The 25625-nt window shown below is 41.2% G+C and overlaps 1 protein-coding gene across 3 annotated transcripts in view; it reads right to left on the reverse strand.

Moving 5' to 3' along the window:
• jmjd1cb (jumonji domain containing 1Cb) overlaps positions 1-24888 on the reverse strand; it is a 205348-nt gene extending 180460 nt beyond the window's left edge. For 2 of the 3 annotated variants that reach the window (XM_044178370.1, XM_044178368.1), the window contains exon 1: positions 21744-21923. In XM_044178370.1, coding sequence (XP_044034305.1) covers positions 21744-21899 — 156 coding nt within the window. In that variant the 5' untranslated portion in view covers positions 21900-21923. Of the gene's footprint in view, positions 1-21743; positions 21924-24299 lie in introns of those variants that run through there. The other variant, XM_044178369.1, reaches the window with a different exon arrangement.
• Positions 24889-25625: the final 737 nt, after the last annotated feature.

The raw sequence follows: 25625 nt of genomic DNA on the forward strand, positions 1-25625 counted from the left end.
GATAGACATCATACAGAAGGGTAAGGCAACATTCCATCTGCCCCAGCTTTCTTCAACAAGGTAAGAACAAGTAATGATTACAGGCTCACCTCAGGGGGTGGACAGCAAGACGCTTTACTCAGCCTGTGTCCCAGGCCCAGAAATAAGCAGAATACAAACAGCAGTAGGTGAGATCTCGTCTTCTACTCAAAAGAAAAGACACAGCCAAACTAGATGGACACACATGAGCCACAATTGCTCGATCCATTCGGGAGATGTTCCAAACTGAACAAGCACAACCTCCTCATTACTGGCTACACCAAAATAGCTTCCCTCACATTCTTTGGTAAAACAGAGGGCCGGGCCCGTATTCCCTGACAGCAGTGTTCGAAAATACACAGGACAGCTATGGGTCGAAGATACAACTTGGACTGGCAGGATTCTTTCAATGAAGCTAAGCAAAGGACATTTATGAAAACACACACTGTGTTGAACTCTAGTATGACTTAATAGTAGCAGAATCATCTTTGGGGTTTAGGACATAGTTATTAGTGTCCCATGGTGTTCTTAACCCTATACTATGGGCTTTTCCACCCCGACAAGAGTAGAAATGTGGAAGAAATACCAAATCTGAGACTGAAAATGCCACTTTGAGTTTAATCTCAACAGTGGGCTTCAAAACCATACGATATATTATCAGCTCCTCTATCTCAAATCAGTGAAGGAGTGATTTCATTTAGAGCAGTTGTTAGCACACGGGCTGTCTAATGGTGTGATGGAGGTAAGAGCAGTCAGACAAGCTGAGGTTTACTCATTCCACATTCAGGACACAGTCTGTCTGGGCTCACTTTCTCACTGAATGTTTTACTAAAAAAGACTATGGGTTTACTGTTGTGGAAAACCCAAATACAGTTCAGCAATTATAATGTATGTGATTGGTAAATAAAGTGATGATTATCGCATATCAGTGGTACAATAGAGGCCAAAATAATTTCTATTCAGTTGCATATTAACATATACAGTATCTACCCCTAGCAATCTGACAAAGCCATCCAACAGTTTTTGTTTTGCTCACTGTGCTCTGACATCCTTTCAGGCTGTAGAAGATGACTGATTGTCATCTCCTTCACTCAGACATCAACATAAACCCTTGCAACACCTGACTGAACGGACCACTTACTGCACTGTCACTGGTCTTGCAATTTTTAAGGGGAAACAACATGATGATTGTTCTGAAACCATGGTCAGTTATTAACAAAAATCATCTAAACATTTGCTGACCGGTCAGTACGCATCTGACTGGACTGAAATCTATTCTTGAGTGCTTGCTTACTCAAACTTAAAAATCTTGCAGTGTTGCAAAGTCGCAATGTGAAAACTCAAGTCATGAAATGAAGTCAGTTTATGTGAGGCCAGTTTAATACAGTTGTGTTCAGAATTGTCATAAAATCAGGTATTGCGTATTGATGTGACAATTGCACCATAAAGTATACAAAAGATAAATCACAGAATTCACCATGTAAGACCAACAAAGACCACAATCTGTCTAGAACTGAGATCAAGTTGGTGGTCACTGTGAGACATTTTACAAGCCTCTGGTGCTTGGCAGTTAGTTATTTTGGTTCATATCAAGTTCCATCTTTTGTCAGTTTTCTAAATCGACATGATGTATTTTTTGCATTATATGCCTCTAAAATACATATTCCACTGCAGCCTACAAGTAGTGTAGCACATTACACCATTCAGGTGTGACATGGTCCTGCAGGAAACCACAGCAGCTGTTGAGGAGTAGAGTCTAATGTAATGTGTCTAATGTAGGATTACTTGGGAAACTTGCGAGCCTATAGACTTTATGGTTTCCATGTGTAGCACTGTGATGTAGTGGAGCTTTAGTGCACTGTGTGTGCACATGTGTGTTTAAGAGATGGGGGGAGGGTACATCCAGCCAGTCCATCCTGGCTTCAGATTACATTTTGTTTCCTTAGGCACCAGAAAACAAACCACTAAAACTCTGTGTATCCAGTTACCGCGCTGCCCAAACACCACATAACCTGGACGTCACATAGCAATGCTGCAGCTTACTGTGTGAATATCAACTTGATAAATAAAGCCTCATTATGACACTATTATACAGACTACTTTTATTTCCTGGACTAGTGTTAAATGATAAAACGACAACATGCCATTGAGAGTCTGAGGAGTTTCTGTGCTGCCTGTCGACATCAGCACAAGACTACTGCACTGTGAACAATGGGATACATTAATAACATTAAAACACACCTGAAGGTTACACAGAGCAAATTAACATACCTGTAAATTATGGATACCCAGATCAAGTGGACACCGATCGTTATCAGTCAATATTCAGTAAAAATATGCGATCGGGAGATCAGGATTAATGCTTTGTAGTCGCCAATCACGAAAAACGATCGAGAACGCACATTGTGTCCGTTTCCTAGCAGATCTTGACCTCTCCAATATGGCGACTGCGCAGACGCTTAGTGGCGACATACAGCAGGCTCCCTTCCAGTCAAGATGACTGGATCTTGACTGGAAGGGGGCTTCACCACTGTGCTAGAGCCGAGCCCTCTCGATAAGTAAACTTTTGTCAACTAGTCAGCCAAAAGTTGGCTTAAACTGATCACTGTAAGCACTGGTAAAACGCTGTAAATCTCACTGAATGGGAAATAAATTAGTTCACTAATAAGTTATACTAGCCCTACAAGTAGAAACCAGTACAGAATATCACTCACGAGAGTGAATCATGTACCAGTCATTCCGTTAGATGTCGAGTCGGAACTGGTTGTTTACTAATGCACAATGATAAGCACTGATAAAACAATGTTCATCACACTTATTGAGTGCCAGCTAGGCAGTTAGCGAATAAGTACAAGAAGACTGTCGCTTAAGTACTTTGCCTGTGTTATAAATTTAAATTTTCTATACAATGTGAATCCATAACATGCAAGTGTTTTCATGGTAGCCCATTTAACATTACTGTACGCACTGCTGTCATCGCCATCAGGTTATTGGCCCTAAGCAGTGAAAAATAAATCAATAACACAATAGTAATTAGTAAGATACTTATCACATTATATTTTGAACACACCTGATGCAACTCACCAGCCAGACTGTTGGATCAGGGTGTGAGCATCAGCTGGTTTAGGTGTACTAGAGCAGAGAGAACTGGAAAATGTTGTTGTTGTTGTTGTTGTTGTTGTTGTCGTCATCGTCATCATCAAGCTTGTTTTTGCAAAATAATTAGATGTTAAAATAATTAGACTAACTGCTGTGACATGTGTAAATAATATATTCGTTTTTTTGGGCATTATCTATAGTAATAATAATAATAATAATAATAATAATAATGGAACCCCGAGTGGCTTGAAATGCTACAATTCAAGCCCTGGCTGTACCTCACAAAGCATAGTATGTTGTTTTAAGCTTTTAAGTCTTAGCACATTTGATTGATCAACGGCTTTATTTTTTTAGGAATGCCATGTGTGCAGGCAGCACAAGCCAACAGCAAAAAGAGTGCTGCAAAAAGGGCTTTTTTAAAGATTATTTTGAGCACACATCACAACTGAGCCTCATAAGCAAAGTATGGAAAAGCAGGCGTCACTTGAATCTGGTAGGTTCTGATTTTTCTCTCTCTTTTCTATCTTATGTAATAAAACATTGGCAATATATAACCAAAAGAGTTGTTCCTATTAAGGTATTTCCTTTGCTTATTGTACTATAGGCTACTCAGTGGTGCAAACTCCATCGATTTAGCAAGCTTTTGATGCCAACATCATCGTGGAGCACAAAGCTGTTAGAGGAATTAAGTGCCTTTACTGGCTTGTGAAAAACGAAATAGCACATCACACCAACTACCTAAAACTATTAAGTCTGGCTGAGCTTTTAGGGTGTGGTTATTTTACCAAACTGAAGGTAAACCTGATTTAAATGCTTATTAATTCTGTAAATGAGCAATTACAAAAGATGCACAGAGAAACAATTACCAATCTTACCAATTGAGCTATCCAGCCACAAGCGGCAACTGCTATCACAACTTGAGATTGACGAGATACAACACAAATGCTATGGCAAGGGGGAGCCAGGACAACAGTATATATAGTTATTTATTTTGAGTAGTTATTCGTTTGCAATAGTTATTTATAAACCTTTGTTTGTTTGTCTGTTTTTTGTTACTGAACCTACCCGTCACACGTCAACTGTGTTCTACTGACAAACACCTTGTGTGTGTAAAACAAAAACTTTAAGTCATTTTGTTAATACAGCTTGCTGAGAAAAAAATCATATCATAACGATATTACACAGAAATCTGATGAATAATAATACTGAACTACCTTCATTAATAATATTCATTTGACTATAATTGTTCTCCCCATAATTCAAAACTATGACTTCAATCCAGACTCTGTAATAATAACCATTAATTGCCAGTACTTAGCATATTATCAACTATTAGTTACCCATTCGGTTCCTTTAGAATATACAAATTTGGCAGACAGGCAATATTTTAAAAACCTATTTTCACAAGTGCAAACTGAAATATGCACAATGCACTAAACAGCATTCAAAATAGTTAAAAATAAAGTCCATTCTATAATGGAACAAATGGTGTAGCCAAATCCATAGTATGGCACATATCTGTACCGGCCGTAGTACAGCATCTACATAAGAAGGTTAAAGCTTCACTCCTGCTATGTTTATTCTCTGTGTCTCTGGTTTGTGTTTGTACTCTTAACAATGCTCCTATTCAAAAACCAACACACACAGTTTAGAAATGTTTCTAAGCTAGTTGAACTGCAGCACTGCAACAACCATGCATGGATTCTGTATGTGGAAGGTTCCTCCCTGGTCATTTTCTGCTGATCAGCCACACAGAGATGAACCTCAACCCACAGCCCTAAAAAACAAACTAGCAGCACTGCTACCACACACACACACACACACACACACACACACACTTACTCACTCCTATAGGCAATGACCTGGCTGCCCTGCTCTTTCCATTCATTGTGAATCCAGATGAGTGTGGCAGTTTTATGCCTGATGTGCCAGCATAGAGCTCTGCTGCTGAGCTTTTGTTTTTTCCCTTTCAGTTTGTATCAGTGTCTCTCAAGTCTCACCAAAAACTAAAGTGTCTGCAAGGGAATTACAATGATGTTTAAATGCTCTGTATTTCACTCATGCATACATCTATCAGTCTCTGTTGTTGCCATTTGAAATCCTCATGTATTTTACTGTTTTCTGAGACTGCAGCGCCAATACTGGGTCACTGCAAAAGGAATTTCCAATGCCATTAATGGTGTATAGCAGCATCTGAAATTAAAGGGGGCGAATGGCAACAATGACCCAAGAAATCTCAAAATGCCCCTAAAAACCATGATCGAGGGGAGAAAATTGTTATGATTTTGGAAAAAAAACCCAAAACAATTATATTTACCAGTTTAGGCCAATATCCTAATCCAACATTAAGCCATCATTTTATTTCCATTTCTGCTGTTGTTCACACTACACTGCTGTTACGATATCTGGCAGAGGCCAGGCAATCCTGCACCTGCAGTGAAGTCGGCTGCTGCGATGGATAGGTACCTCCAGGGCTCAACACTAACACAAAGTGGTTACCAGGCTGGCAACCAGGCATCAGCCTTTGGCTGCCAAAACTCAAAGTATGGTTGCCATTTTAGTCACCTTATATTTTGAGTAATTAAGATACTTTGTAGTGATATGTCAGCTTAATGGAAATGTGACAAAAGAATGTTTAAAAGCTTTCTTACTGTAACCAAACCGAAGTTTGTGTTTTATCTGATACTTTACAGAATTTGTTAGTTGTCGGTTAACGTGTCCACCCTGAATTCCTGGTATAGAAAATGCCAGCATTCGTTTGTGATGTTGACGGGTTAGTCTAACTTTTCACTACAGTCAAATCTCTCTCTCTCTTTCAGAGGTAGCTCCTGGTACCTGACTTGTTATATCTCAGTGCTGCGTTCGACACCATCCCATCACATCCTATTACAGAGACTGGAACATTTAATTGGCATTAAAGGAACCACACTAAACTGGTTTAAATCCAATCTATCAGATCGATCTCAATTTCTACATGTTAACGATGAATCCTCCAGTCACGGCCTCCCACAAGGTTCTGTGCTTGGACCAATTCTATTCACCTTATATATGCTTCCTTTAGGCAATATTATTAGGAAACACTCCATAAACTTTCATTGTTATGTGGACGATACCCAATTACATCTATCGATCAAGCCAGATGAAACTAATCAGTTAGCTAAACTTCAAGCATGTCTTAAGAACATAAAAACCTGGATGACCTACAACTTTCTGATGTTAAACTCAGACAAAAAGAAGTTATTGTACTTGGCCCCAAACACTTCAGAGACACATTATCTAAAGATATAGTTGCTCTAGATGGCATTACCCTGGTCTCCAGCACCAGCATATGAAACCTCGGAGTTATCTTTGATTAGGAAACAAACTTCAAAGACTGCCTTCTTTCACCTACGTAGCATTGCAAAAAAATCAGGCACATCCTGTCTCAAAATGACGCAGAAAAACTAGTCCAAGCATTTGTTACTTCTAAGCTGGATTATCGCAATTCCTTATTATCAGGCTGCCCAAATAAGTCCCTTAAGACTCTCCAGTTGATCTAGAATGCTGCAGCATGTGTACTGACAAGAACTGGGAAAAGAGATCATATTTCTCCAATATTAGCTTCTCTGCACTAGCTCCCTGTAAAATCCAGAATAGAATTTAAAATGCTTCTCCTCACCTACAAAGCTCTTAATGCTCAGGCACCATTGTATCTTAAAGAGCTCATAGTACCTTATTACCAGACTAGAACACTGCGCTCCCAGAATGCAGGGTTACTTGTGGTTCCTCGAGTCCAAAAGTAGAATGGGAGCCAGAGCCTTCAGTTATCAAGCTCCTCTCCTATCCAATCAGGTCCCAGTTTGGGTTCTGCGGGGCAGACACCATCTCAACATTTAAGTGTAGGCTTAAGACTTTCCTCTTTGACCTGAACCATCCCTTAGTTATGCTGCTATAGGCCTAAACTGCCCAGAGACTTGATGATGCACCTCTATCCTCCGCTCCCTCTGTATACATTCATATCACATTAGTGCATGTTAGTAACTCGACATCTTCTCTCTCCCATAGTTTTGTGCTTTCTCATCTCTCTCCTCTCTCTTTCTGTCACAGGCCCTCAAGCTCCTTTAAGTACTCTGCTCCCCCCTCCCCATCAGGCTAACGCAGACCGACGACTCCCCCCCTCCCCCACCTGTAACTTCTGTGCCTGACTGCTGACCAATTGAGAGGACAGCTGATGAAGTTCCACTCAAACAAGGCTGCAGGCCCCGATGGCATTAAAGCCTGTGCCCCCAGCTATGTGGAGTCCTTCAACATGTCTTCAACCTGAGCCTGAGTCTTCAAAGGGTCCCCATTCTGTGGAAGACATCTTGCCACGTTCCTGTGCCGAAGACGCCGCGTCCCAGTGGCTCCAAGGACTACAGACCGGTGGCACTGACCTTCCACATAATGAAGACCCTGGAGAGACTGGTGCTGGAACAGCTGCGGCCCATGGTCAGACCCCTCCTGGACCCCCTTCAGTTCGCCTACCAGCCCGGCTGGGAGTTGAGGACGCCATCATCTTCCTGCTTAACCTCATCCACACCCACCTGGACAGGCCGGCAAGCACGGTGAGGATCATGTTTTTTGACTTCTCCAGTGCTTTCAACACCGTCCGGCCAGCTCTGCTGGGTGAGAAGCTGGCAGCAATGCAGGTGGATGCCCCCCTTGTGTCCTGGATTGTGGACTACCTGACTGGCAGACCACAGCACGTGCGCCTGCAGCACTGTGTGTCGGACAGCGCGGTCAGCAACACTGGGGCCCCTCAGGGGACTGTCCTCTCTCCCTTCCTCTTCACCATCTACACCATGGACTTCAGCTACCACACAGAGTCCTGCCACCTTCAGAAGTTTTCTGATGACTCTGCTGTGGTGGGATGTATCAGCGGTGGTGATGAGACGGAGTACAGGGCTCTGGTGGGTAACTTTGTTTCATGGTGTGAGCAGAACAATCTGCAGCTCAATGCGACAAAGTCTAAGGAGCTGATTGTGGATCTACGGAGGGCCAAGACACCAGTGACCCCGGTTTCCATCCAGGGGGTCAGTGTGGACATTGTGGAGGACTACAAGTACCTGGGAGTACACTTGGATAACAAACTGGACTGGACCAAGAACACTCAAGCTGTTTACAGGAAGGGCCAGAGCCGCCTCTATTTTCTGAGGAGGCTGAGGTCCTTCAACATCTGCCGGACAATGCTGAAGATGTTTTATGAGTCTGTGGTGGCCAGTGCTATCCTGTATGCTGTTGCATGCTGGGGCAGCAGGTTAAGGGTAGCGGACGCTAACAGACTCAATAAACTGATCCGTAAGGCCGGTGACATTGTGGGGGTGGAGCTGGACTCTCTGGCGGAGGTGTCAGAGAGGAGGATGCTCGCCAAACTACACGCCATCTTGGACAGTGTCTCCCACCCACTTCATGACGCGCTGGTCAAACAAAGGAGCACCTTCAGCGGAAGACTCATCCCACCAAAAAGCACCACAGAGCGCCACAGGAAGTCATTCCTGCCTGTGGCCATCAAACTCTTTAACTCCTCCCTCTAAGGGTTAGTCTGTATGACCCTAGGTCACTAAACTGGACATTGATCATTACATCTCTGCCATGATTGAATAATTGTGCAATATTCTGTACTACTATATATTAGTTTTCCCATGTTAGTTTTTCTTATTTATTGTTATTGATATTATATAACTCTATTACTCTTGACAGTACATGCACCTCTGCTTATTACTTATTTTGTTACATTGTATTATTATACTGTACTATCATCATCAACCGGTAAACCCACTTGGTACTTCACACTTAGTTTATCTTATACTTATACCCACCTGATACTTAATTTATTTTCTGACCTGTTTTATAGTGTTTTATAGTGTATCATATTGTTTGCTAGTACTTTCTCCTGTGTGCACTGACGTAAAGGCGAGCTACTGTAACAAAGAGATTCCCTACGGGGATAAATAAAGTATTTCTGATTCTGATTTCAGCAGGTATTCTTGCCTCCAGAGCTGCAGAGTCCGGATCTATGAGTGCAAGGCACCTTCTGTTCCTGCTCGACAACCGCTACTACAGTTTTGTTTGTTTTCAAATTATTATTATTATTATTATTATCATTATCATTATCATCATCATCATCATCATCATTTATTATTATTATTATTATTATCATCATTTATTATTATCATTATTATTATCATTATTATTATTATTATTATTATTATTACCAATAACATTACATTATTATTTTAAAATTCTATGTGGAATTTGTATTGTACTCACTCGGTGGATGGCCACGCACCACTGAGTCTAGTTCTGTCCAAGGTTTCTGCCTCATAAAGGAAGTTTTTCCTTGCCACTGTCGCCAAGCGCTTGCTCATCGTGGGAGTTGTTGGGTCTCTGTATATAATATTACAAAGAGTTCAATCTAGACCTGCTGTTATGAATAGGCACTATATAAATAAAATTTAATTGTGTCAGTACAAAAGTTCTCTGCTAAGTCCCAAATCTTGAACACATTTTTTCAGTCTACTAATCAATGATGCAGTGCTGCATAGTTGAGTCTATAATTTCATTTCATCCATGCTCAAAACGTCAGTAGGGCCAAATTTGTGGACAAAATAAAGCATGCTAAAATCAACTGCAGTTATTTCCAGAACTGCATAAATAAAGAAGGAATATTACACTAATTTTGGCTCTTTTGACAGTACTTGTAGCTACTAGTGTGTAATTTTGTGAAACACCTGAGGCTGTGGCATGCAATGCATCAGACCCATATTGATGAAATCAAAGTTAGACTGGTTTTGACTTGTGGGAGATCTGAATGACATTATCCCCCAAACCAGAACTTTTGATAAAACTAATTTTATCAAGCCATTAAATATTGTAATGATGATTATTATCTTGTACTGCCATCTAGTGGTTTATACTGAAGGCTTTTCCTAAATAAACCTTAGTTGCTGAAAGGGAATAGGACTGCATCGTTTTGCTTTCCATGTGCTTATTATTGTAGTTAGAAAATGTAGACAATTATTGCAAATGAGACAACATTTTATTACATATAAATGCACTGATAAATTGATTTACACCCCACTATTACATTTGCTGTTCACAGATGCTTGGAGTAACCAGCTTAAAGAGAAAGAGCCCATTGTAGATGCAGTCTGTCACATGAAGAGAAGTGTTCAACAGAAGTCTTTGCTCAGTACCTTGCAGATGAAATACAGGATGAGACTACCAAGCAAATCAGAGCAACTAGTTACATCAGTATTCTTGTGGATGGGAGTAATGACCGCTCAACTTTGGAGAAAGAGGTTGTATACTGCAAATTTTTAAAAGGATAATGTGCCTGTCGTGAAATTCTTGAGTTAAAGGCTCAGTGTGTATGACTTAGGGGGCTCTATTTGCAGAATAGGGCGATAATATTTATAAGTATGTTTTCATTAGTGTATAATCACCTGAAAATAAGAATCGCTGCGTTTTCATTGCCTTAGAATGAGCCGTTTATATCTACAGAGGGAGCGGGTCCCCTTCCATGGAGTCCGCCATATTGCACCGCCATGTTTCTACAGTAGCCCAGAATGGACAAACTAAACACTGGCTCTAGATAGGGCCTTTCGCGTTTTTCGTGGCCACCGTAGTTTCTCCTTGGAAGGGGAGGGTGAGGCGAGCAGTATTCAAATGGTTGCAATCTGCAATCTCACCACTAGATGCCACCACAGCTGAAGGCATCCTGGAGTGTATCCAGTCACTTCGGACTTCCAAGGGTATGCCTGACTGGAAAGGACATCTTGTTGGATTTGGTGCAGATGGAGCCAGTGTCAGCTTCGGGTGTCGGTATGGGATCTATGCAAAGCTCCGGAATGAGATGCTGTGGCTGATGGGCATTCACTGTGTGGCTCATCGTTTGGAACTTGCACGCAAGAATGCATTCCAGGGGACTTACTTCAGTCCAGAGGTTGATGGTCCTCATACATCAGGGAAATGACTGAGGGAGTTGGACCAAATGGCAGACCTTCTCAAGCAAACCATGATGACACCTACAAGACGATAGGGTTCGATGGTTGGACCATCATAGAAGAGCACTTAAGTGACTGGAGGTCAATATCCCAGCTGTAATTACCCATTTGAGTGAAATTGGAAGTGACCAGAATCCACATCAAAAGTTGAGAGAGCTTTCTCTCTTCTGAACCGTGTAAAGATAGACAGGAGAATTAACCTCAAAACAGACACAGTAGAAAAATCTCATGTATCTCTCTCTAGGGGACCACACAAAGAAGATGCTATTGGAATAGTGGAGGCTGCAGTATAGAACTGGTTCAAAAGTGGACAAAGACAAAGGTGTCAAACAACAAAACCATATGGGAAAAGGGCACAGCCCTCTAAATCAGCAGCACCAACAGCAGCAGTAATGGAAATAGATGACAGAGTCTGACTCTGACAGTGAAACACATGTATAATATGAACTCCACTTGAGTAGTCCATGAAGTATAGCTGGTTGCTGTGACTGACTTATTGAATAATTTAATGTTTAATGGCTATTACTGTAGCAATTTGCAGTGTTGTTACTTGAATTCAATTCTGTTAATGTTGTTGTTCGTAAGGTCACAGGTTTGCATTTAATTCAATTTGATTTATATAGCGCCAATTCATAACAGAAGTTCTCATGGCACTTTTCCTATAGAGCAGGTCTAGACCGTACTCTTTATAATATTATTTACAGAGACCCAACAAATCCCACCATGAGCAAGCATTTGGCAACAGTGGCAAGAAAAAACTTTCTTTAAGAGGCAGAAACCTTGGACATAACTAAACTCAATGGCCTGTCCTCCATGAAACACTGCCTTTTATTTTCCCAAAAATTTTTAATAGACCTTCTACAGTTTCTAAGGAGGATATTTTAAAAAAAGTCCATAAAATAGTTCCTTTGAAAGACTGATGAAGTTTTCAATTTATTGCTACACTAATGCATTATACATATATAAAGGCTATTAAGAGCTAAATAAAAGCCTAAATAGTTAGAACTGTCTCCTGCTTTCTCTCACACATACAGATGGTATTCTATACACATGCAGATGATTGCACACTTCTCTTTGGAACAGAATCAGAAATACTTTATTGATCCCCAAGAGGAAACTCTTTAAGAGCAATAGTATGCTTTTTATTTACTCATGTTGGCACAAGGAGGTGATTACTAGGGTTGGGCGATGTCTACCAAATTGGCATATGTCGATGTCCACAGTGAAACATCAGGATGGACGATGACATTGCTGTTTGGGGTGGCAGGGGGGTGTTACATCTGAGCCCATTGATGGCCCATCCTCACCTACTCACCCGGTGTGTTATTAGAATATAAGAGTAGCGTGGCTCCTTTAAGGAGCAGTGCACACTCAGTGTGTGGGTGAGCGAAAGAGAGTACACTCTCAGAGCAGACAGGTGTTGGCAATCGGAGCAGAGGGAAAGGTTAGCAGTGAATTTGTCTAGTGGCAGTAAATGTACAGTGTAGGTTACAGTTTACCCATGAATGAACACTGCAGCTCCTCAATACCCAAGATGTTACTGTGTCTTTCTTCCATAGCTGCTGGGTAAAAGTGAAGGGGTTAGCCTTTAGACCTGGAGGTTAGCACAATAGACGACTTTAGCCCTGGCAGGAAAAAATTTTAAAGCTTTTTATATATATGCCTCCTGGAAATCAGTTTGAGATGGTGTACAATCTGCTCTTAATAGTAAGCCTTTGATGGCATCATTTCATTTCAGATTATGAACATCAACTTTATTCACTAATAATATTTTTAAAGTGCATGTATTGTTGATTCATCAAAAGCATTGACATTGTTGATCACGCTATGCTCCTACAGAGTCTACGTGATATTGGTTTTGATTATAAGTCCTGTAAATGGTTTCAGGACTACCTGTCTCATAGACAGCAATGTGTGATTTTGGGAAATGATCGTTCTATATTTCTACCACTGTCAAAGGGGGTTCCACAAGGTTCAATGTTGGGTCCTGTCTTGTTCACAATTCATATTAACAGTATTACATCCTTTATAACAAATTGTAATGCCCATCTTTGTGCGGATGATACAGTTCTGAAATGTTTTGCATAACTGCACACTCAGCCACTGAGATACTACAACTAGCCTTTGACAAATTGCAAGATGCACTTTTTAATTTGAAATTAGTCCTGAATGCAAGCAAGACTAAATACATGCTGTTTTCTAGAGCCAGAGATATTGTGGACAATAGCTTGCATATTACCACTATCAATGGGCAAAGTATTGAGAGGGTTTTGGAGTACAAAGATTTTGGCAAAATTTTTGAAAGCTTTTTATTATTATAAAAAAAAAAACCTTTGTCCTTCACCCTCCGCGGGTGGTCTCATCCTTCGAGCTCGGGTCCTCTACCAGAGGCCTGGGAGCTTGAGGGTTCTGCGCAGTATCTTTGCTGTTCCCAGTACTGCACTCTTCTGGACCAAGATGTCTGGTGTTCTTCCAGGGATCTGCTGTAGCCACTCCTCCAGTTTGGGGGTCACTGCCCCGAGTGCTCCGATGACCACGGGTACCACTGTTGCCTTCACCTTCCAGGCCTTCTCCAGCTCTTCTCTGAGCCCTTGGTACTTCTCTAATTTCTCATGTTCCTTTTTCCTGATGTTGCCATCACTTGGTATCGCCACGTAAACCACAACGGCTTTCCTCTGCTGTTTGTCAACCACCACGATGTCAGGCTGGTTCGCCATTACCATTCTGTCAGTCTGGATCTGGAAGTCCCACAGGATCTTGACTCGGTCATTCTCTACCACCTTTGGAGGTGTTTCCCACTTTGACCTCGGGGTTTCCAGTCCATACTCAGTGCAGATGTTCCTGTACACTATGCCAGCTACTTGGTTATGGCGCTCCATGTATGCTTTTCCTGCCAGCATCTTACACCCTGCAGTTATGTGCTGGATTGTCTCAGGGGCCTCTTTGCACAGCCTACACCTTGGGTCTTGTCTGGTGTGGTAGATCTGGGCCTCTATTGCTCTGGTGCTCAGGGCCTGCTCCTGTGCAGCCATGATGAGTGCCTTTGTGCTGTCCATCAATCCAGCCCGCTCTAGCCATTGGTAGGACTTCTTGATATCAGCCACTTCAGTTATGTTCCGGTGATACATCCCATGTAGGGGTTTGTCCTCCCATGATGGTCCCTCCTCCAGCACCTCTTCCTCTGTTCCCCATTGCCTGAGACATTCACTGAGCACATCATCCGTTGGGGCCTTACCTTTGATGTACTTGTGGATCTCGGATGTTTCATCCTGGATAGTGGCTCTCACACTCACTAGTCCACGGCCGCCTTCCTTACGGCTAGCGTACAGTCTCGGGGTGCTGGATTTGGGATGGAACCCTCCATGCATGGTGAGGAGCTTTTGTGTCTTAACGTCTGTGGTCTGTATCTCTTCCTTTGGCCACCTTATTATTCCCGCAGGGTATCTGATCACTGGCAGGGTAGCTGTTTATTGCCTGGGCCTTGTTCTTGCCATTGAGCTGACTTCTTAGGACTTGCCTTACTCGTTGGAGGTATTTGGCCGTTGCCGTCTTCCTTGTTGCCTCTTCGAGGTTGCCATTTGCCTGTGGTATTCCAAGGTACTTGTAACCGTCCTCAATGTCTGCTATTGTTCCTTCTGGGAGTGAGACCCCTTCTGTGTGGACTACCTTCCCTCTCTTTGTCACCATTCGACTGCACTTCTCAAGCCCGAATGACATCCCAATGTCAGAGCTGTAGATCCTGGTGGTGTGGATCAGTGAGTCGATGTCCCGCTCGCTCTTAGCGTATAGCTTGATGTCATCCATGTAAAGGAGGTGACTGATGGTGGCCCGTTCCTGAGTTGGTATCCATAGCCAGCCTTGTTGATTATTTGGCTGAGGGGTTCAGTCCTATGCAGAACAGCAGTGGGGACAGAGCATCTCCTTGGTATATGCCACATTTGATGGATACTTGTGCAAGTGGCTTGCCATTGGCCTCAAGGGTGGTTTTCCACAGCCTCATCGAGTTTGCAATGAAGTCTCTTAGAGTCCTGTTGATGTTGTACATCTCCAAGCATTCAGTGATCCATGTGTGTGGCATTGAGTCATATGCTTTCTTGTAATCAATCCAGGCAGTGCACAGGTTGGTGTGTCGGGTTCTGCAGTCTTGGGTGACTGTTCTGTCAACCAGGAGTTGGTGTTTGGCTCCTCTGGTTCCTCTGCCAATGCCCTTCTGCGCTTTGCTCATGTATTGATCCATGTGTCCACTTATCTTAGCCGCGATGATGCCTGACATGAGCTTCCATGTTGTGGAGAGACAGGTTATTGGCCGATAGTTGGATGGGATATATATATATATATATATATATATATATATATATATATATATATATATATATATATATATATATATATATATATTAAAAAGAAATTTTTCCGCTGCTGGAAATCAGTTTGAGATGGTGTACTCAGGATCTGCTCTTAATAGTAAGCCTTTGGCTCATGTGCCCTCTTCAAACCGTACCTCTGAGTTTACCCAACAGGCCTTCACCTCCTCCGTTGTTAAGGAGGCACTTCAAGCTATCGACTGCCGGAAAGCACCTGAGGAGGATAAACTACACCCTTACTTTTTAAACTGTGCCCCAAATATTGCTGAACAAATTACATGTTGTTAACCTCTCCATTTCTACTGGAGTTATCCCTCAGGACTGGAAATCTGCACATGTAGTCCCACTGCATAAGAGTACTGCAAAAGTGATATTCATAACTGATCCCGGAGTCATTAGTTAATAATCAGCTTATCTTTCCTCTCAAGAAATTCGGTGTGATGTCCACTCCAATCTGGTTTCAGAGCCAAACATAGTACTGTCACTGCTATTACTTTGGCTATACATTATATTGTATCTGCTGTTGACGAAGGGAAAAATTCTGCTGCCCTCTTTGTTGATTCATCAAAAGCATTGACATCGTTGATCACGCTATGCCCCTACAGAGTCTACGTGATATTGGTTTTGATTATAAGTCCTGTAAATGGTTTCAGGACTACCTGTCTCATAGACAGCAATGTGTGATTTTGGGAAATGATCGTTCTATATTTCTACCACTGTCAAAGGGGGTTCCACAAGGTTCAATGTTGGGTCCTGTCTTGTTCACAGTTCATATTAACAGTATTACATCCTTTATAACAAATTGTAATGCCCATCTTTGTGCAGATGATACACTTCTGTATTGTTTTGTAAAAACTGCACACTCAGCACTCTTTGACAAATTGCAAGATGCACTTTTTAATTTGAAATTAGTCCTGAATGCAAGCAAGACTAAATACATGCTGTTTTCTAGAGCCAGAGATATTGTGGACAATAGTTTGCATATTACCACTATCAATGGGCAAAGTATTGAGAGGGTTTTGGAGTACAAAGATTTTCATTTAAATTTCACATTGACACAAGCTATGACAAAAAATTGGATATTTGTTCAGAAACAGAGCTAATTTTCCAGTGTTCAGTAGGAAGCGGATAACTGAGGCCGCCTTCTTGTCTGTCTTGGACTATCGTGATGTTATCTATAGAAAAGCCTCTGCTTCCACTCTTAAGCCGCTATATTCAGTTTATCACTCCGCCCTAAGATTTATCAACTGGTGACATTTATTCTACTCATCACTGTATGAAAAGGTTGGATGGGCATCTCTAACAGTAAGACGTGACAGGCATTGGTTTCGATTTATTTATAAAGCCCCTAATGGCATCTTGCCACAATATATCACCTCCTTATTAAACTGGTCCCACAGTCATTATTTGGCTCGATCTAGTGATTGGTTGATGCTCGATGCAAACCCCCGCGTGCAAACTGCTTTTAGTTTTTGTGCTGAACACACTTGGAACATTTTACAACACGCACTAAAACTCAACACATTTGTACCTATAGGTCAATTTAAAACTATGATTACAAACTACTCTGCACTTGAATGTAATTGTTTTTAACTGTGTTCTGTTGCTGTCTGTTTGTTTTCTCATTACTTATTTTTTGTGTGTATTTAGTTTTGTACTCTCGACATCATTGAAAATGAGGGCATGCCCTCAATGATTCCTCGAGATTTAAATAAGGGTTGAATGAATTACTACAGTGACTCTGTATTACGAGACACTGCTATTACTGCCATCATATATCCTATATACAGAATTGGCTCTGAAGTAATTGAGAAAAATGCATCATTAATTCTAATATTATTTACTTGTCCTCATTGTTTAGCCCACATCGGTTCTAAGTAAATATGGTCAAATCTACTGCTAAACCACATATCTATTACTGGGCCACCCTAACCACAAATACACCATTGCATGTCTTAAATTATCTGACATGATACTACTTCTACTTCTACTACTACTACTAATAACAATAACAATAACAATAATAATAATAATAATAGCCTGCCAAGTACAGTTATCATAGCTTTACTTATAAAGTTGTAAGGAAATGTCATCGTACCTACTCACTCAAACTGGGATTATTACACTTTACACTATTTTACTTCAGACTGCTTTCGCAACGAGGGCCAGTACATTGCGTTTTTTTGCCACCGATAACTGTCAACATCTTTGAGCCATATTGGCCGATACTGATCATTTTTTGCTTTGTTATAGCAGTATTAAAAAAAATCAAGTACTGGAATACCTTGAAAATAGCCCCTTATTTACAGTAAACAAAGTGCATAAAACTGTCTTCAATTAAACAATAGTAAGATCAAAGTGGTCTTATTTGGCCCCTCTCCAACTCCATCAGGGGCTTAACTAATCACCTAGGGCCCCTGGCGCCTAACCTTCATGCCCATGCCAGAAATCTCGGTGTCATCTTCGATCCTGCTTTAAAATTTGACAAGCAAATTAATACGGTTGTGAAAGGTTGCTTTTTCCACCTAAGAAATATTACAAAACTTAAACTTTCAACGATCTGAAGATTGTCACTAATGCCATAATTTCTTCTCGGCTGGATTATTGTAATGCTCTTTATTTGGGAATTAGCCAGTTATCCGCTGGCTACCAATCAAGTATAGGACTGAGTTTAAGGTTCTTTTATTAGTTTAGCTTTACACGGCCTGGCGCTGAGCTCCTCTGCCTGCTTGGTTGTGTTTAAATGTGCTTTATAAATAACTTGATTTGATAAAAAAGTCCTTGAAATTCAAATGAACCACATAACGCTGTCTTATATTTGACCAAAGTTTTGTTCATCAGGTCATTATAATTGAATTGCTCAGAATCAGAAATCGCTCAGCTTTTTTTTTTTTAAATCTGACTTGTCACCGGCTCTCCCTCTCCTTTCTTCCTCACCTTGACAAGCCCGTTACCGAACACTAAATATGCCCGGGAAGTGTAGATTTAATCCAGCATGGCTGGAAATTGATCTTTACAGCGATTAGCTTTTGACTTCTGTTTTATACCACCTGCTGACTCCTCACTCCTCCTAACCGGCCGCAGGCGATCAACAAAAAGGCCTTCCTAGTCTGTTGCAGGCCACATTTTGGCCTTTGGCGTGGCTCAAAAACTGACATAGAAACGTTTGGTCTCAACTTGAACCGGAGCATCTGCAGATTAATTCCATACCTGATATGTTATGATCCACTACAGTTAGACACCATACGAGATGAATAAATCCCTGGTCCGTTAGCTTCGCCACCATCTTGACTGGAAGGGAGCCTGCTGTATGTCGCCACTAAGCGTCTGCGCAGTCGTCATATTGGAGAGGTCGCTATGCTTCTGAGCGGTCGCCATATTGGAGAGGTCAAAATCCGCTAGGAAACAACGTGTCCAAGCGATCTGGGCATCCCTAATAGCCAGTAACATGTTTGCAAATGTGTGAGGAATCTGGTGACAGAGGCAGACTATAAATGCTGCTGTATGTGTGGCTGTTGCTGCCGTATGTAAATGTACTTGATACTTGATAGACATGCCCCGTGGTACACTGACTATTGTACTTATATAATATACTTTGGGTTTTTTGCCAAATAAATGCTGTTGAGATGCCTAATCCTACCCCTTGTCTAACTGAGAATGAATCACATTACATTTAGGCTACTAATTAACCTACATTATGGGGCAGGCTACTCTTCCCAAAACACATGTAGGCCCTATACCTCATTTTCATTCCTATTTGGAGACAAGAAACACATCCGTTTTGTAAAATTTTTTTTTTCTTTCTTAAGATATGTTCCCTTACAAGAGGCAGAATCATGTGTGGAGTATCCCTTTTATTTTTGCAATCTAGTGATATAAATTTTAGGTCATATTTACTGATTATTTTTCTTTCAGTCTACTAATCAATTAATTGTTTCAGTTCTATATTAGAATGTTAAGCTTTTTGAGAGTAGATTGTTGAGTTAGTTGTGTATAGCCAAGAAATTAAATGTTATCGTCGTAAAAAGCTACCAACCAGTGTGATGGATAATGGTTGATGAAGACCAAAAGATTTTAGACATTTGGATCTTAATGGCTCAGATTGATCTCTATATCAATTTATGGTCATGTTTACTGACTTGTTTAAATTGCATTATTTTTCTAAGGTATATAACTATGAACCAATAAGCCATAGTGAGCCGTTGCTAACCCAGTATACTCCTGCACTACTGGCCTATGTGACCACAGACTCTTGACAAAGGCCTGACAGCTTGGCTTGACACACTTCTTCTAATCTAATCTCCAATCCTTTTCCACTGTATTCACTCAGCTAGTTAAGCCCCTTGCTAATGAGACTGTGCCCCATTGTATGGAATTAAACCAGAACACTACTCACTGCCTAAATCACATCACACACAAGCACCAATTCTACGAGGGAATTAGGAAACTGGGAGCATGTTTGTTGTGCGATATAAACAAGTATATGCAATATGCTGTGTAGACGAGGGAGCACGCAATTACACATGCGAGGAGTGTTTAGCTATGACACTGTAATCAATTTATGAAATGATGGCCCCTCACTATTCCTGATGTAAACGCATGAGTGAAATGCAGAATAACAGAAAGATGTGAAGCTGTGAAACCTGGAATATATCAATTGTCTACCTCGCATAGAAACCACCATGAGTTGTCAATGACATGCGAGAGGGACTTGTGACATGTATGCTGGCCTAAATGTATGCTTTAAAATATGCATATAAAAAAACATACAAGAACTGAATTACCACCAATGACTCAAATAAAAAAATCACACACAAAGAATAACCCTTCCAGGGACCCGTGACCATTAGAAGATAGTATTTGTTGGAAGACGAAATATCTGATGGTTTACTGAAATAGCACATATGCACACAGAAATCACACCAAATAATCAAATCAGAACTGTGCTGGGGTTTGGCCAGTTATCTGCATAGGCAGATAGAAGGATTCTGTGAACAAAAGAAAACGGGGAACAGCCACACTATACAGTGAGACAGTACTGTGTATTTGCCAGCCAAGGGCTTGTCAGGGCAAATATTTCATTGTTTGCTAGTTTTGGCATGTTAACCCATCATGAAAATAGCTCTTTTTTAAAAAGGAGGGGGGAAATTTGGACCAATATTGCCAAGATTTTCATCCACCCCAGTCTGGCCACTGACTGTATTAAGAATGCACTAATTACACCTCAAGCAGGAAATATGTCTGCGGCTGAAAGCTCCTAAAGTGACAGCATCGAGTTGTCTTGAAATTGTAGGAAACATTTAACATGAAGACAAACTGCCCATTGTTCAGCCTGCAGCAAGACAGTTTTATGTTCTTACAAGTCCTAGCATTCCTGCATCCCTGTCCAAATCGGAGGGGTTGTGGTCCGCCAGAAAAATACAGGCAGACGGGGCTTTATGGTCGGTCATCGCGCTCAAATAACGTGGATTGTGACCAAGAACCACGGGGTAATAGGGATTAGCTCAGCGTAAAGGCTGTAACGCGGGGTAAATCTACAAAAGCGAACCTTACCTCTGTCAGATGATATGCAGTACACAGCAGATTAAAGCATTTAGCTGCTCGGGACTCAAATTCCTACACATGCTTTTACAAATGCAGCCGCTCTCAGAGGACAACACGATATCAGTTCAAATTCCAGGTGTTTCTCGTTGACAAATCGATTGTTATGAAATGAACGCTTTACATTATCCCTTATGGACTGAAGACACAGTGTGCATACATGTAGTCCACCGTGGTTTAACCATTCTTAGCACTAACTAAATATGAAATCATGGAAGTTTGTCTTAGCCACAGTAAATGTAGCTTTATGAGTGAGATCATTTGGGAGCTTCTGATGTAAATAAGAGTAACTTACTGTCTGGACCAACGCTAGCTGCTTACTTTCCAGAACCCCTGCTGGTAACGTTAGTCTGCCTCCCATTAACTTGCTTGCTAAGTGGTCAAATAACTAAGTTAGTCAAACATATACACGCAACACTGAAATACTGTGGTGAAACAATGATACATTTCAAGCAGCATACTCATTGGCCCAAAGAGCCATAACAGCTAAGAGAAAGCCACACACGAATTTCCGCCTGGCAGGCGCAGCGTACAACATCGCCTCGCTGGCTAGCCACCAACCACAGAGGTTTTACCTTTTGCTTTGCATGTAACGTTAACAGACCGAAGAGGAGGACAAAGTCAGCGTTTTCCTTACCGTCAGGTCGGGATTGTCGCTGTCACGATGGTTAACGGCCCGTATGACTCCGGACCTCCACGGCCACCGACCGATGTCACCGATTTCAGGAGGCTCGTCCCCGCTGACACAGAGGAACCGCTTCCCGACCAGCTCCGGCCGAGCCTCGACTGCCATGGCCCTTTGCTGGTCAAAACCCCCTCGAAAAACTTCCCAACAACGACGCCCTTACAGACCTGTCATTTACGACATTAAACCAGCTCTAAAGAATCCAACGGTAGAATGAAAATAAAAAAGCAAAAGTTGTTTATTGCTAAACGCTGAAAAACCGAGCCGGGGATTTTAAATGTGTAGCAGTCTCCACCCGCTCGAGCGTCAGTCTCTTTTCTCTCAACGTGAAAAAACGGTGGAACACTGAACCGCATCACCGCCACCATCCATACTTGTGTTTCTCCGCTGGATCCCAAAGCATTCACGGACCGCAGCACGGTTGTGTCCCTCCGCTCAATTGAACCCTATCGGTACTATTTTTGCAAAACTACTACAACTGCCACGACTACTGTTAACATGTGTAGACAACTTCTGCTTCTATTACCACTGTAATAGCACTACTATTGCTGCTATTATAAACAACAACAGCAGCGTTCATGTAGCTATAATAATAGGCTAGGGAGAATTTAAAGTCAAGCCATTGTAATAAAGTTACAATTCCGCACCAGAACTATGGCAGCGTGGTTTTCTTTATGAGTTCAACAGACTATACTTTTTATAATTTACATACAAAAGAGAAAGCATAAGGAATGTGGCATTTATTGTAGGCCATATTCTTAAACCCTGATTGTAAAACAGATTATTGGTATATATCTAGTATGATTCCAAACAACAAAGTACCACTCATAAAAAGATGCAGCAGGTCCTCCTTTAATCATACCTGTGCCTGCAATTACCCGTTTAATCAACTGTAGATATTTTAGGTTTAATTTGTCTATGTCAACATATTCATGTATTTAATTATTTAGTGCTGGTTTAAAGTCTGTTTTTATCCTCTTTTATTTCAGTTGCAGCTTTATGTTTTACTTATAATTGCAACATGTGACACAGTATCTCTGCATTTGTGTCCTGTGTACACACCTATTCAAAATAGAGTTAATAACAATCATTGGACCTCCTTGTGCAAATAACAGTTGCATGAATGAATAACCTATATATGAGGAAGTGAGGGAGTTGATATAGTAAAAAGAAAAAAAAAGATTCTTAAAACATGGTGAAATAGTGGTTAAAGGACCACACCAGTGATTTAGCATTTAGCATTACCAATCACTTATACTATTCTAGGCATCCATTGTTTTCCATTATTTTCTGCATGGTATGAAAATTAACTAACAGACTCTAAAACTCTACTTGTGTAATCCATAACAGTGAATATCAAGTCTGCATTGTTTGTCCTGTTGCCATGTCCTGTTACTATTGTTTGAGGGAAAGCGGTGCACAGTTCTTAAATCAGTCTGTATTTAATTTACATTACTCTATGCATTGTTGGATTAAACAACTCAAGCAAGTGTTAAGAGTATTTTAATTGATTTTCATATCATATTGAAATGAATGGAAACCAATGGCTGCCAAAAATCCTAAAATGCAAAAAATGTGAAGTACGCACAATTTGTAGTTACACTGGTATAGTCCCTTAAAAATTACAGCAGATGTTTAGGCCCATCAAGCCACCATCAGAGCACAAGGGATGTTAAGTCATATTTATTCATCATTTAATTCATTATAATCTGCTATTTACTTTTGGATTTTACACCTCCTTAATCTTGCTCTATTGTATGTGAATTAGCTCAGCGTAAAGGCTGTAACGCGGGGTAAATCTACAAAAGCGAACCTTACCTCCGTCAGATGATATGCAGTACACAGCAGATTAAAGCATTTAGCTGCTCGGGACTCAAATTCCTACACATGCTTTTACAAATGCAGCCGCTCTCAGAGGACAACACGATATCAGTTCAAATTCCAGGTGTTTCTCGTTGACAAATCGATTGTTATGAAATGAACGCTTTACATTATCCCTTATGGACTGAAGACACAGTGTGCATACATGTAGTCAGTCCACCGTGGTTTAACCATTCTTAGCACTAACTAAATATGAAATCATGGAAGTTTGTCTTAGCCACAGTAAATGTAGCTTTATGAGTGAGATCATTTGGGAGCTTCTGATGTAAATAAGAGTAACTTACTGTCTGGACCAACGCTAGCTGCTTACTTTCCAGAACCCCCTGCTGGTAACGTTAGTCTGCCTCCCATTAACTTGCTTGCTAAGTGGTCAAATAACTAAGTTAGTCAAACATATACACGCAACACTGAAATACTGTGGTGAAACAATGATACATTTCAAGCAGCATACTCATTGGCCCAAAGAGCCATAACAGCTAAGAGAAAGCCACACACGAATTTCCGCCTGGCAGGCGCAGCGTACAACATCGCCTCGCTGGCTAGCCACCAACCACAGAGGTTTTACCTTTTGCTTTGCATGTAACGTTAACAGACCGAAGAGGAGGACAAAGTCAGCGTTTTCCTTACCGTCAGGTCGGGATTGTCGCTGTCACGATGGTTAACGGCCCGTATGACTCCGGACCTCCACGGCCACCGACCGATGTCACCGATTTCAGGAGGCTCGTCCCCGCTGACACAGAGGAACCGCTTCCCGACCAGCTCCGGCCGAGCCTCGACTGCCATGGCCCTTTGCTGGTCAAAACCCCCCCTCGAAAAAACTTCCCAACAACGACGCCCTTACAGACCTGTCATTTACGACATTAAACCAGCTCTAAAGAATCCAACGGTAGAATGAAAATAAAAAAGCAAAAGTTGTTTATTGCTAAACGCTGAAAAACCGAGCCGGGGATTTTAAATGTGTAGCAGTCTCCACCCGCTCGAGCGTCAGTCTCTTTTCTCTCAACGTGAAAAAACGGTGGAACACTGAACCGCATCACCGCCACCATCCATACTTGTGTTTCTCCGCTGGATCCCAAAGCATTCACGGACCGCAGCACGGTTGTGTCCCTCCGCTCAATTGAACCCTATCGGTACTATTTTTGCAAAACTACTACAACTGCCACGACTACTGTTAACATGTGTAGACAACTTCTGCTTCTATTACCACTGTAATAGCACTACTACTATTCTTCGTTCGACTGCTTCTGCTGGTATTACTGCTGCTATTATAAACAACAACAGCAGCGTTCATGTAGCTATAATAATAGGCTAGGGAGAATTTAAAGTCAAGCCATTGTAATAAAGTTACAATTCCGCACCAGAACTATGGCAGCGTGGTTTTCTTTGTGAGTTCAACAGACTATACTTTTTTTATAATTTACATACAAAAAGAGAAAGCATAAGGAATGTGGCATTTATTGTAGGCCATATTCTTAAACCCTGATTGTAAAACAGATTATTGGTATATATCTAGTATGATTCCAAACAACAAAGTACCACTCATAAAGATGCAGCAGGTCCTCCTTTAATCATACCTGTGCCTGCAATTACCCGTTTAATCAACTGTAGATATTTTAGGTTTAATTTGTCTTTTAACTATTAACATATTCATGTATTTAATTATTTAGTGCTGGTTTAAAGTCTGTTTTTATCCTCTTTTATTTCAGTTGCAGCTTTATGTTTTACTTATAATTGCAACATGTGACAGTATCTCTGCATTTGTGTCCTGTGTACACACCTATTCAAAATAGAGTTAATAACAATCATTGGACCTCCTTGTGCAAATAACAGTTGCATGAATGAATAACCTATATATGAGGAAGTGAGGGAGTTGATATAGTAAAAAGAAAAAAAAAAGATTCTTAAAACATGGTGAAATAGTGTTTAAAGGACCACACCAGTGATTTAGCATTT

This window comes from Siniperca chuatsi, linkage group LG20 (assembly GCF_020085105.1).
Source record: "Siniperca chuatsi isolate FFG_IHB_CAS linkage group LG20, ASM2008510v1, whole genome shotgun sequence".
NCBI classification, from domain to species: Eukaryota; Metazoa; Chordata; class Actinopteri; order Centrarchiformes; family Sinipercidae; genus Siniperca; species Siniperca chuatsi.